Source organism: Palaemon carinicauda, chromosome 12 (assembly GCF_036898095.1).
Source record: "Palaemon carinicauda isolate YSFRI2023 chromosome 12, ASM3689809v2, whole genome shotgun sequence".
Taxonomy (NCBI): Eukaryota; Metazoa; Arthropoda; class Malacostraca; order Decapoda; family Palaemonidae; genus Palaemon; species Palaemon carinicauda.
This window is the reverse complement of record NC_090736.1, coordinates 109,079,253-109,091,752: the sequence shown is the minus strand read 5'-3', so window position 1 is coordinate 109,091,752 and position 12,500 is coordinate 109,079,253. Positions and strand designations below refer to the sequence as shown.

General features: G+C 38.9%; 1 protein-coding gene across 2 annotated transcripts in view; it reads left to right on the top strand.

Annotated features, from left to right (window-relative positions):
- The window catches only part of LOC137650614 (general transcription factor IIF subunit 1-like), a 232,211-nt gene that overhangs the window by 217,546 nt on the left and 2,165 nt on the right, over positions 1–12,500 (top strand). For both annotated transcript variants that reach the window (XM_068383812.1, XM_068383811.1), the window contains one exon: positions 8,082–8,213. In XM_068383812.1, the coding sequence (XP_068239913.1) occupies positions 8,082–8,213 (132 nt within the window). The remainder of the gene's footprint in view (positions 1–8,081; positions 8,214–12,500) is intronic.

Genomic DNA, 12,500 nt, shown 5'->3' with positions numbered 1-12,500 from the left:
CTCTCTCTCTCTCTCTCTCTCTCTCTCTCTCTCTCTCTCTCTCTCTCTCTCTCTCTCTCTCTTGGTATTATTATCAGCAAGGATTTGAAGTTCACCAAACGGAGCATAAAAGCTGAAAAGAAAGCACAAAACATAATAGGTTACATAAAGAGACCATTCAAATACAGAGATATAGACACTATAGGCCTACTACAGATACACCATTAAATAAATACATTTCAAATTCATCTATTCCGCTCTTTTATAATATATTAAAAACTTTTCCTTTATTCTCCTACACAATCTACAACTTTACCCTTTGAGTAAGTCTGTCGGCAAAATTGTTATTCTCACTTACACTAACATAGGCCTAGGCGCAAATCTAAGGAATTTGCACTTGATTTTTCACTAACTTTTAACCCCCTGTACTCTTTTATTCCCTTGGGGGAGAGAGAGAGAGAGAGAGAGAGAGGAGAGAAGAGAGAGAGAGAGAGAGGAGAGAGAGAGAGAGAGAGAGAGAGAGAGAGAATAATTGATTTATAGCTCAAAAAACTAATGAATGGGATAGTCATCTTTCAATTAAATTCTAAGATAATAAAGTGGGTTCCAAATATCTATCAGCATATAACTGCCATAAAATATTATTTTTTCAGTAAATTATAAAGCTTAAAAATTATTCAAACCAGCTAATTACCTATAATAATAATTAAATAAAATATATACTAAATAGAAGTATAATTGTTACAAATATCTATAAAGATAGCCCATACATTAATACAGGGGATATTAATCAAAGATTAGCACAAGAATACGCTTTTGATAAAAATGTAGGAAGCCCCGTCTTTATATATGATTTGGCCAAGTCGTGAACTTGCGTGATCGATGCAGAATGATGCAGAAAGATGCGGAAAGATGAGTGAACGTGGCGTGAACTTGTCGTGAACTATGCTTGAACGTGTCGTGAACAGTGCGGGAACCTCCCAGTGCGTGCCAGAAATGCGTGCAAGTGTCAGGGGGGCTTAAGGGAAGATGGCTGCGGTCTTTACGTATGCACTACCATTGGCCAATATGGTTCTTGTGGCATCTGCTGTGTGATATCTGTGGTCAGTTACAACATTGTTCTTTTTTTTTTATATGTCGTCCTACATTTTTTTTTTACACCTTTCTCTATGAGGGTGTATTGCCTGTCTTCATGTGTGTATTCTCTTTCACTATAATCACATTACCAGTCTTGCTTAGTTTTCCTTCTGCCTGCATTCTGGGTGCATTCTGTATATATTTCATATGTGCACTGAGTCCGTGACTTTCTATGTACACCTTCGAGACTTCATGTATCTATACCTGTGAGTTGTTTGTCTTCATTTAAGTCATTTTCGTCATCTTTCCTATGATCCTATATTTGCTGCTGTCTTCACAGTATTTTCTGCCTGTGTTTGTGCTCTCTCTCTCTCTCTCTCTCTCTCTCTCTCTCTCTCTCTCTCTCTCTCTCTCTCTCTCTCTCTCTCTCTCTCTCTCTCTCTCTCTCTCACTACGACAACATTATATACTTTTTGCCTTTATCCCTGAGTTCAATTTCTGCATGTATTCAGAAGACAGTGTGCCTTACTTAAATCTTCCTATGTCGTTACTACTCATATATTCTCTGGTGCACTTCTTGCCTGTCATTTAGGTGTATAAATTTTCTCTACCTCTGTGTTTTTTTTTTACCAGACTTCATGTGCGTTTGTATTGCCTATCTTTTTTTTTTTTTTGTATTTTGGCTACATTCCTATGAGCACTCACTGACAGTATTTCATTATGTGTATTCATCTAGATTCCCTGTGTAATATCTGCCTGCCTCCCTTTTTGGTCTAATTCCTTAACAATGCTCATGACTTATGATATTGAATCCTTCCCACTGATCAATTTGAGACACACCAAGATTTACCACATTCCTGAAAGGAAATAATAAATTTCTCCCCTCAGAGTTGGCATCCAAGCCGCAATTATTTATCAAATGCAATTTATATGTAATTTAGTACATTAATCCTTTATGCACAATAGGATAGAAAATCAAAGTAGCTGAAGTACACAGCAGTTAAATTTTTATCATAAAGACAGATGACTGGTAGTTAACGGCGGTGAGAAGACCCCCCCCCCCCCTCCCCACCCAGGCATGTTCACCGCCGGCAGCGAAAACAGATGTTCATCGACCGAGTGAAGTTTCTTGGCTTTTTTTGTTACTTTTCTCTTTTTCCTTCCAGCATATTTGTGATTGTTTGTTTCCATTGGGATATCTACAGTTAAGCAGACTTGGATTTAAAATTTTTTTTTTTTATCTTTTGTACTTATTAATTCCAAAGGGGAATAATTTTCATTGTCTTGTGATAACGCCCTTAAAACAGATTTTCAGATTGTACATCACCCTAAATTCAGATGACGACGATATCGGGAGGTAAAAGCTCCCCTTTACAAATGGAGACAGTATTCTTCTCTTTGATGCACGAGCTTGCGAGCAATAGGTCTCTTGAGTGTGCATTTTTTAAAACTATTGTATCATCTTTAACATATAGATGGGCTGCTTTACACACACAACATTTTCCAACTAGATTAGAATTGCTGTGTGCCAGATTTTTTCTGTGATCAGCTGCGCTTAACATGTTACAGAGCTTTACACAGTCCCTTGGATTCAATTGCTCTTTACTTAGTGCTCTACTCGCCAAGAAAAGTGACATGCTGTTAACAGGCCTCCTATGCTCTTCCTCTGGAAGCCATGCTGTCCGTTATTGAAAGCGCTCTTTTCGCAAGGATCCCTATCATCAGGGAGCAATAGGTTATAACACAGGCGTAGGCATAGCCGTGAGCACACCTAAGTGCTCTTATATAAACTCGCCTGTCTCCACTAGACTACCCATTTTCTCGTGAGCCTGTTGTGATACCTCACTTAACACAAGTACATGCTAGCCTCGCCCTCACAATTTTTTATGGGTTTGACACGGGTTAGTTATGGCGCGCACTTCATATCCTCTTGCTTCCATACTTCTCACGTCACTCTGACACACATTCAATACTTTGCACGTATACAAGACACGCCATGCTAGTCGCACATCCCCCAGATGTTTCCTACAGGATCCAAGACATGTCACTACAGCTCGCACGTCCAGGTTGGAGCATAATTTGTAATTCTCTTTAATAAGAGACCTTATGCTTGTGAGAACCAGAGCTCACTCCCTTGTATGCAGTTGTTCTCAAGTCATCATTTATAATTATGACCTGTAGGTATATCCAGTGAACCTCCCTGAGTACCGGAGGCTTGGCATTCGTTGCTCGATTACTAATTTAGGAGATCCTCGTCCTCGTATCCATCGCGGTTCAAGATCACTTTTAGTAATTTTATTCCAGGAACAATGATCATTTGTCCCTGATCAAATTTATATCTATCTCATGTCCCAGATTCCCTTCCTAGACAAAGAGTTCCTAGGAGGGAAATTTTTCAGACTTTCAGAACTGATTAAATTCAATTTAGATCCCGAGTTCCCTGTTACATTGGAGTATAGGAGGTTTTCATATAAGCTTTTCCTTCTCCGAGGAGGGCTCCCACCACATAGAAAGTAAGATTCTTTAGTCATTGCCAGAATAAATCCTTAATTTTCTTAGTGAGATCAGGACACGGGATCCAAACCTGATTCTAGATGGGTAGTTGGAACAGTCATTCTCATTTCAGATCTTTCCCTAAAGGGGAGTAGCGTGAAATATATGTATCTCTACCCAACCCTGCACCAGCCAGAGTGCAGTCCCCAAGGGGAGAAATATGTTAACCTTTAAGTGTGTGTGAAATTATATGCATACAAGTGGTTATCACAAACTAGTGATGATATCAGGCTGCTTTATTTGAAGCACCCACCTCTCCAGGTTGACAGAGTAAAACTGATGAAGTATGCCAGGATACAACTTCAAAGGATGTAGCCTTCATTTGACGGTTTCATAGCATAGGGAAACTTCTGTATGAGAGTCTCACCATACATTAAGATCATTAAGGAGATATTTAACTAATGGAAGATCTTCTGTCGAAGGTCAACAACGAGTTGGTATTAGACTTGCGTTCCTCTTTAGGATGGAGTAAATCTCTAGTATTGTAGACCTTCAAAACATTATCAAAATATGGTTTTCTGGATGACAAAGCGTTGACAAGCCTCCTTGTTTCCCCTCTTTCTCCACGTGTTCTGTCTACTCTTCCAGCAGCTCCAGGTCCGAGTTCCTCATCCATATTGGTTCCTCTCTACTTCCCTGCTATAAACGGAGGATTGAATTAGACCTGCTGCACCACAGCGTAGGACACTATATCTAAACACAAAGTTGTGATCGTACAACTTCCTTGGACAAGTAGGACCTAGAAAGGAAACAGGAGAGATCATCAGTAGATTGAAATCATCATCTGATGGGGACCAAAAGACCCAATTAATCTGGGTGATCCTTGTTCTTCCCTTGGCCTCAGGCATATAGTTAGTCAGTCAGCTGACGTTGTGTACACTGTTGGTCAGAAGTGAACGGGCCTGCTGCCCTTCCTTTACTACTACTACTATTATTAATATTATTATTATTATTATTATTATTACAACCTTAGTTGGAAGCGCAGGATGCTATAAGGCCAAGGGCTCCAACAGAGAAAATATCCCAGTGAGGAAAGGAAATAAAGAAATAAATGAATTATATGAAAAGTAATGAAAAATTAGAATAAAATATTTTTAGCAATGTGACATGAAAATAATGAAATATTTTAAGAATAGTTAGAACATTAAAACTGATCTTTCATATAAAAAAATCTGTAAAAAGAGACAATATCAGCCTGTTCAAGAAAAAAAAAACATTTGCTGCAAGTTGGAACTTTTTATGTTCTACCGATTCAACTACCCTATTTAATAGATCATTCCACAAGTTTGTCATAGCTGTAATAAAAATTTTAGAATACTGTGTCGTATTGAGTCTCTTGATGGAGAAGGTCTGACTCTTAAATCAACTGCACACCTAGTATTATGAGCAGGGTGATACTGGCCGGGAAGATCTGAGTGTAAAGCATGGTCAGAATTATAAAAAATTTCGTGCAACATGCACAATGAATTAATTGATCGATGGTGCAAGAGATTATTATCTAGATCAGGAATAAGAAATTTAATTGACAGTTAGTTCCTGTCCAACAAATTACGATTTCAATCAGCAGCTGAAGACCAGACAGGAGAACATTACCCGAAACAAGATAGAATGTAAGAATTAAAACACTTCTTCAGAATAGACCGATCACCGAAAAACTTTTAAGACTTAATTAATAAGCTATTTTTTGTGCAATTGAAGAAGAGACTAACCTAATGTGTTTCTCAAAACGAAATTGGTAGTCGAGAATCACACCTAAAATTTTAAAAGAGTCAGAGTTAAAGAAGCACAGTCAAAGCTGAGATTTGGATGTTGCGAAGCAACTGTCCTCAATCTACTTACAATCATACTGAGTTTTGTTTGGATAAAACTTCATGCCCTATAATTTGCACTATGAATTACTGTAATTTTAGCTAGATATCTATTATTGAAGTCAGGAACCCCAGATCTACATTCTGGAGATGGAATTGATGCAAGGAGAGTAGCATCGTCTGCATTTTAATACTAGCTTGTTTTTTTTTTTTCAGGTCAAACCACATGTCATGTGTATATAGTATAAAAATTAACAGGCTGAGAATACTACCTTGATGAACCCAAGATATTACATTCCTATAATCATTATGGTGCCCTTCAACAACAACTCTTTGCTACCTATTACATAGAAATTCAGTAATGATGTTAAGAAAAGATGCACCCCCTCCAACTTTTTCATTTTGAAAACAAGGGCCACATGATTAACATGATCAAAGGTAGCACTATAATGAAGGCCACAATTAAGAGATTATGTACAACATTGGAGATTTTGAGAAGTGCATCATATGTTCCAAAGCCATTTCCCCATTTGGATTATTAATCCTTGAAGATTAGGATTTTCATAAGTCACTTCTGTTTCTCTCATCATGGGAGAGTCGGTGGTACCCAGTTCTTCAGAGAGGACAAAGAAAGAGACAGTGAGATTTCATGCTATTTTACTTTCTTCTCAGCTGTTTGTGATCATGATCGTTGATTGGGTAGTGATCATATTCTTAAAGTTTGCCCTTTAATTAAAGGGATAATGGACGTACTACCAGGTGTTAACACGCTCTGAAGAGAGTGCCATTACATATGTGCATAATTGTAAGCCACAACCCTTACTGGTCAGATCGCAATCAATGTCTGCCCTCAATAGATCGGATATCTCCCCATATTCTCCCAATAGCACATCTTTTCGCCCTCTCAGGATTGCTTGGACATCTTTTCGCTCATTCATGATTAATTGTACATCTTGCCTGCTCACAGTCAATCACAAACCCTCTCAACTGCCTGCTAGTGCGTTCTCCTATGGGAGCATGTGCATTAGCGCTTAGTGTAAATTTTTTGGCCTTATTGGTGTGGGGTATATCTCGAGCAGTTATCTACTTGTGTTCCCCTATTTTATTATATTCATGCAACTAACCTAGAGCTATTACATACTGATGCACTCCTACCTTTTTGCATGCAACCTCCCTAGAGCTATCACATACTGATGTGCTCCTACATTTTTGCATGCAAGCTCCCTCAATAATCAGCTCTTGAACTTAGGAACTTGTTGCTCTCTCCCAGTTATTCCCTGATATACATGTTATAGAGAATAAAGATACACTCAAAGGCACTAAGGCTTCTTCAGTTCAGTCCAAGGACTGTTTCTGAACACAGGGAAAGTGTTAACTCCCCAGGCTTCTTCTTTCTCTTGTAGAGAAGACGTCTGGAAGCCTCAGGACGGTCGTAGACCTGTTAGGCCGGGGCAAGTATTCAGGAAATCTCGTTTAGTCATCGTCCTCTATCATTAGATCTAATAGGGAAGGATTCCAGGCTCGACACAGAATGCTGATGGGTTAGACTAACCTTTTATCTGGTTCTTCCCTTCTGTTACTCATGGCCGTGGCGAAGGAAGCCCACCACCTGCAACACTTAGCATCAAGACAATGGACCGATCAATAGCGTTGATGCCATATCAGTCTATTAGAGCATGGAGTGATTCTCCATTCTTGTCCTCTGACCAAGCACTCTTTGGCACTGATGAGTGACAACACCACCGGAGTGGAATATATAACCAATGTGTAATAAATAAACAATGGAGGTGTTACAGTTTTTCAGCAGGTTTTCCAGATAAAAGAAATTAACGAGTAGGCTGTATTCAACTGAACTTATGACATCTTGCTTTATTCCAGGCAAAGAAAATTATTGTGGCACACAAGCTAAGCAGGTAAATGCAGATCGCTTTGCCAGAATGGTCTTTGCACACTTGTATATCAAACAGGATCCTGCCTTATGGGAATTCTCCGACTATTGACCTGTTCACAATAGTTATAAATTAAATCAGTGTCTGGCCATGTGCAGCTCAAATTAGAGGGATGGGGCTTCCATGCTCCAGCCAGGAACTACCAGCCACCTGTTAACACCTTGTTATAAAAGTATGACTACTATGGACTTCAGCTTCGCTGATAATATATCCTATGTAAAAGACTCAGGTTTGTATAATTAGGCAAATTAAAATTATCTGCAAATTTGTCATTTTATAAATACAAGAAAATTTTTCATGTAGATATGTTAAGTGGATTACCATTTACTCTGATGACCCATACAAAACTACCTTAGAAAGGTGTATATTCATGGCTTTACTTTGTAGATTGAGTTTTCTGTCAGTGCAAGTATTTCATCATTAATCTCACTTCACATGAAAACAAAATCTAAAAGCATGAGAAACGCATGATATATATTCGATTAAAACTACATTTTACTACTACTACTACTACTACTACTACTGTTACAATAATTATCATATTGATTTACTGTTTATAGTGTGGTTTTAATTTTCATTCTTGTTTTAGCTTTATGGTTTTATTTTTTATTGTCAATATTACTTTTTTTTTTATTAATGTAAGCATTACATGTTGATATTATTATATCCTACCACCATATTTTTGTTTTTAATTGTGTTAAACATTTTTATTCAGCTCCCTTATTGGTAAAACAAACTTGTCACAAAATGGAAATAATAAGAAGAAAACCAAGAAAGAACTGAAGAGAGGAGTTCAAAACAATCATCTTGATACAGCAGGAACTGCAGCATCTTCAGCTTCCAGAAGGTTATTAAATTTTATTATTATTATTATTATTATTATTATTATTATTATTATTATTAGTATTGTTGGGTTTTACTACTACTACTACTACTACTACTACTACTACTACTACTACTACTACTACTACTACTACTACTACTATTATGTTTCTAAGTGACATACAAACCTTCATTATTTGATTATGGAGATTACTTCAGCAGATGCTAGAATCTGTTGTTAAATAATGAGAACAAGATGTTATCCAGCTGGTGAGGGTGCTGGTTGAAGAGAGCTCCCCTGTCTCCAGTCAGTGAGCCTCTTTAATTTGGCTGCTACTGTATACGGATGTACAGATAGCTTCTGTCAAATTTATCCATTTTGTTAATCATTTTCAGGAAGTAAATGAGGGTTGTTGATTGTGGAATGGAAGCAAGAACCTTATTGCTGGGGGAAGTGTGGAATAGGCAGCTGGTTTGTCTAACCAGCTGTAGATACACATTCTTTCTGTTTGTGCGCATGACTTTTTGCAGGAATCCCCTTGTGCTGAGTGTAGGTCATTTTCTCTGGTACAGTGATGGGCATTTTCTATGGTGGAGTAATGGGCATTTGCCCTGATATGAGGAAGAGAGCACAGTATTCTATGGAGCTGTGGGAAATGCATTAGAAAACTCCGGTGGATTCTTTTTCTACTTCTGTCTGCTTTTGGTAATGGATACCTCTGTCGCCCTTGTGCATACACTCCTTGATTGGTCTTGCGAGTATGTTGCAGAGGTTCGGAGTGTTCGGATCTATGTCAGTGAGTTTCAAGTTCGCATACGAGGGTAACCTCTAATTATTGTCGTGCCTTCAGAGGTTGAAACTCCTTGACCTTGGCTGTCCGGCAGTCTGCTGTTAATGAATTGACCGAGGAAATTACGGCTTACTTGGGTCTTCCAGGTATGTCTTCCATTATGTGAGAGATTTGTTAGCTTAGGCTACTTCTCTCTGGTACCCCTTTTTGCTTACTTGTGTCGCAAGTGTTCCTGGTAACGTAATTTTGAAGGTCGTGGTGGTTCACTCGGTGTCATGGAGTGCGGTGATTATACCCTTAGTACTAGAAGATGGTTAAGTTAATTCGTAGCAACAGGCATGGCAGGTAAATTGCCGGGGTTATCCCCCGGGGACTCCGCCGTTGTCAAGGCCATTGTTGCCCAACATAAGTGCTATTCTGGAAGCTGGTATTTGGACCTTTTGCAATGGCTGGGACCAAGGGTTCAGGTCCCAGTGCCACAGCCCCCTGGGACAGACGATGTTGCCCAGACTCTGGTTTTACAATGATCCCAGGTTACTCCAGTGGTCACTGCTGCCCCAGTGTGACCAAGACAGAAGTGTATAGCCCTGCAAAATTTTGTTGTAAAGTTGGAGTAGCTGCACTAATCGCCACTTTCCATCCTTCCAGGTCACAGAATGACTTGACTTCAACTTTTGTTGAGCTCTTAGACTGGTTAGATGAAATGTCACATTTTGATGCCTTACTCATGTGTATGTGCGTTTTGGTAGGCTTAAAGTATTTTGGCAGAGTGATTTTTAAGGCATGGTACTGTCGTGCTCTTTCTTCCCAGTGCACCAGTATGACTAGCACCTGGTGCTTCTGTTAAAACTGAGACTCTTGCTGGGAATTCTCCCATTGTAGTTGACTTGCTTGGGGCTTCATAAGCTCCCGATTACATACTTGGCTCATTCTAAAAACAGTAACAGCGGGAAAACAGATATGTCCTATATAAACTATTAACGTCGTCAAAAACAGATATATCATATATAAACTATAAAAAGACTCATGTCAGCCTGGTCAACATAAAAACATATGCTCCAACTTTGAACTTTTGAAGTTCTACTGATTCAACTACCCGATTAGGAAGATGATTCCACAATTTGGTAACAGTTTGAATAAAACTTCTAGAATACTGTGTAGTATTGAGCCTCATGATGGAGAAGGCCTGCCTATTAGAATTAACTGCCTGCCTAGTATTACGAACAGGATAGAATTGTCCAGGGAGATCTGAATGTAAAGGATGGTCAGAGTTATGAAAAATCTTATGCAACATGCATAATGAACTAATTGAACGACGGTGCCAAAGATTAATAGCTAGATGAGGAATAAGAAATTCAGTAGACAGTAAGTTTCTGTCCAACAAATTAAGATGAGAATCAGCAGCTGAACACCAGACAGGAGAGCAATACTCAAAACAAGGTAGAATGAAAGAATTAAAACACTTCTTCAGAATAGATTGATCACCGAAAATATTGTAAGACTTTCTCAATAAGCCAATATTTTGTGCAATTGAAGAAGACACAGACCTAATGTGTTTCTCAAAAGTAAATTTGCTGTCGGGAATCACACCTAAAATTTTAAAAGTGTAATACAAATTTAAAGAAACATTATCAATACTGAGATCCAGATGTTGAGGAGCCACTTTCCTTGACCTACTTACTTTGAGTTTTGTTAGGATTCAACTTTATACCCCATAATTTTCACCATGCACTAATTTTAGCTAAATCTCTATTAAGGGATTCACCAACCCCAGATCTACATTCTGGGGATGGAGTTGATGCAAAGTGAGTAGCATCATCTGCATATGCAACAAGCTTGTTTTCTAGGCCAAACTACATGTCATGTGTATATAGTATGAAAAGTAATGGACCAAGAACACTTCCCTGTGGCACACCGGATATCACATTCCTATACTCACTATGGTGCCCATCAACAACTCCTCTTTGAGATCTATTACTTAAATAATCAATAATGATGCTAAGAAACGACCCACCCACTCACAACTGTTTGAGTTTGAAAACAAGGGCCTCATGATTAACACGGTTAAAGGCAGCACTAAAATCAAGGCCAATCATACGAACTTCCTGACCACAATCAAGGGATATCTCTACAGCATTGGAGATTGTAAGAAGGGCATCACATGCTCCAAGGCCTTTACGAAAACCAAATTGTAAACTAGGGAGTAGATGATTACCTTCAGCAAACCTATTAAGACGTTTAGCTAGAAGATGTTAAAAAACTTCAGGATGGAAACAGTGAGGTCTGTATTTTTTCTTTTATTTATCAGAGACACACTTCATCCTTTGAGTAGTTATAGAAGAGGTATACTTTCAAATTACTGTTCAGCAGCTCTCTCAAAAGTACCTCGACTTTTCCCTCTATGGATCGTGTACTAGTTCAAGACTCTGTGCTTTGAAATTGGTACAGCTCCACAGGTGTCCACACACATATCATATTTGAAGCAACTTTGGCCCAATCTCAAGGGATACATCTGCTATAGTATCTCAATATTTGGTTGATCTTGGTTTTCTTGAAGGCACTTGTATCAAGATCGAGATTGAATTTTTTCATTTTCCTGCGGTTTGTGGATACCAGTAATTCTGAGTGAAGTCGAATCTCATACCTAAACAGAGGTTGAAATACTTGGGCTTGCTGATAGCAATTGTAACATTGAGAGCTCTTATATAGGATAAGCTGATTAGGAGGCTGAGGCATGTTGCGCTTTCGTTCCTGTCCATGTTGAAACTACTAGCTCGGCAATGGCAATGTCAACCTCACCACAGGAGTTCCACTTAATTATATGCCTGCGGATTTGCAATGGTTCTTCAATGTGTTGAAGTAAGGTAGTGTTCACACCCAGTCGACTTGGTTGTTAAAGGGGATGTGGACGGAAGAAGAAATGCATCTGCTTCGCAACATCATTGAGAGGTAAGCAGCCTTCCTAGGATTGCGAGCATTGAATGGTTGGAGACGCTCGGTAGCATTGATGTGTGGAAAACACTACTGTAGGACCTTATGTAAACTAACAAGGGGGCAAGTCCCAACACCATCTTTGTAGATGGACAAAGCCTATACACATATACCTTGAAGGGGACATCAAGATACTTCCCTGGTGGGATAAAAGGGCTAGTGGACATTTTCAGCAACTACTTCCAGGTTATAGGAGCAGATTGATCTATACATCCTATGAGATTGGAAGGTTTCTAGCCCTCGACTGATTCCCTGGGTTTAACCTGTTTGACCCATTGCAGAACAGGAAGTGCCCAAGGTCCTACTTCCCCCTTCTGGCCCTATGAGCAATGTTTGAAAATGCCTTCCAACATTTATGGGATCACATAGATGCCAACACTTTTCTGCCTTTGACCTGATCTGGCCAGTAATCATAATAGAGTTCATTATGGAAGGTTTTAAGATGATTCGGGATGCTAAGAGATGGCTTCAGGCTTGCTCTTCTAAAAGAGATCTTGAGCGTGCAACCCCTTTGACATAATCTTCTCAGT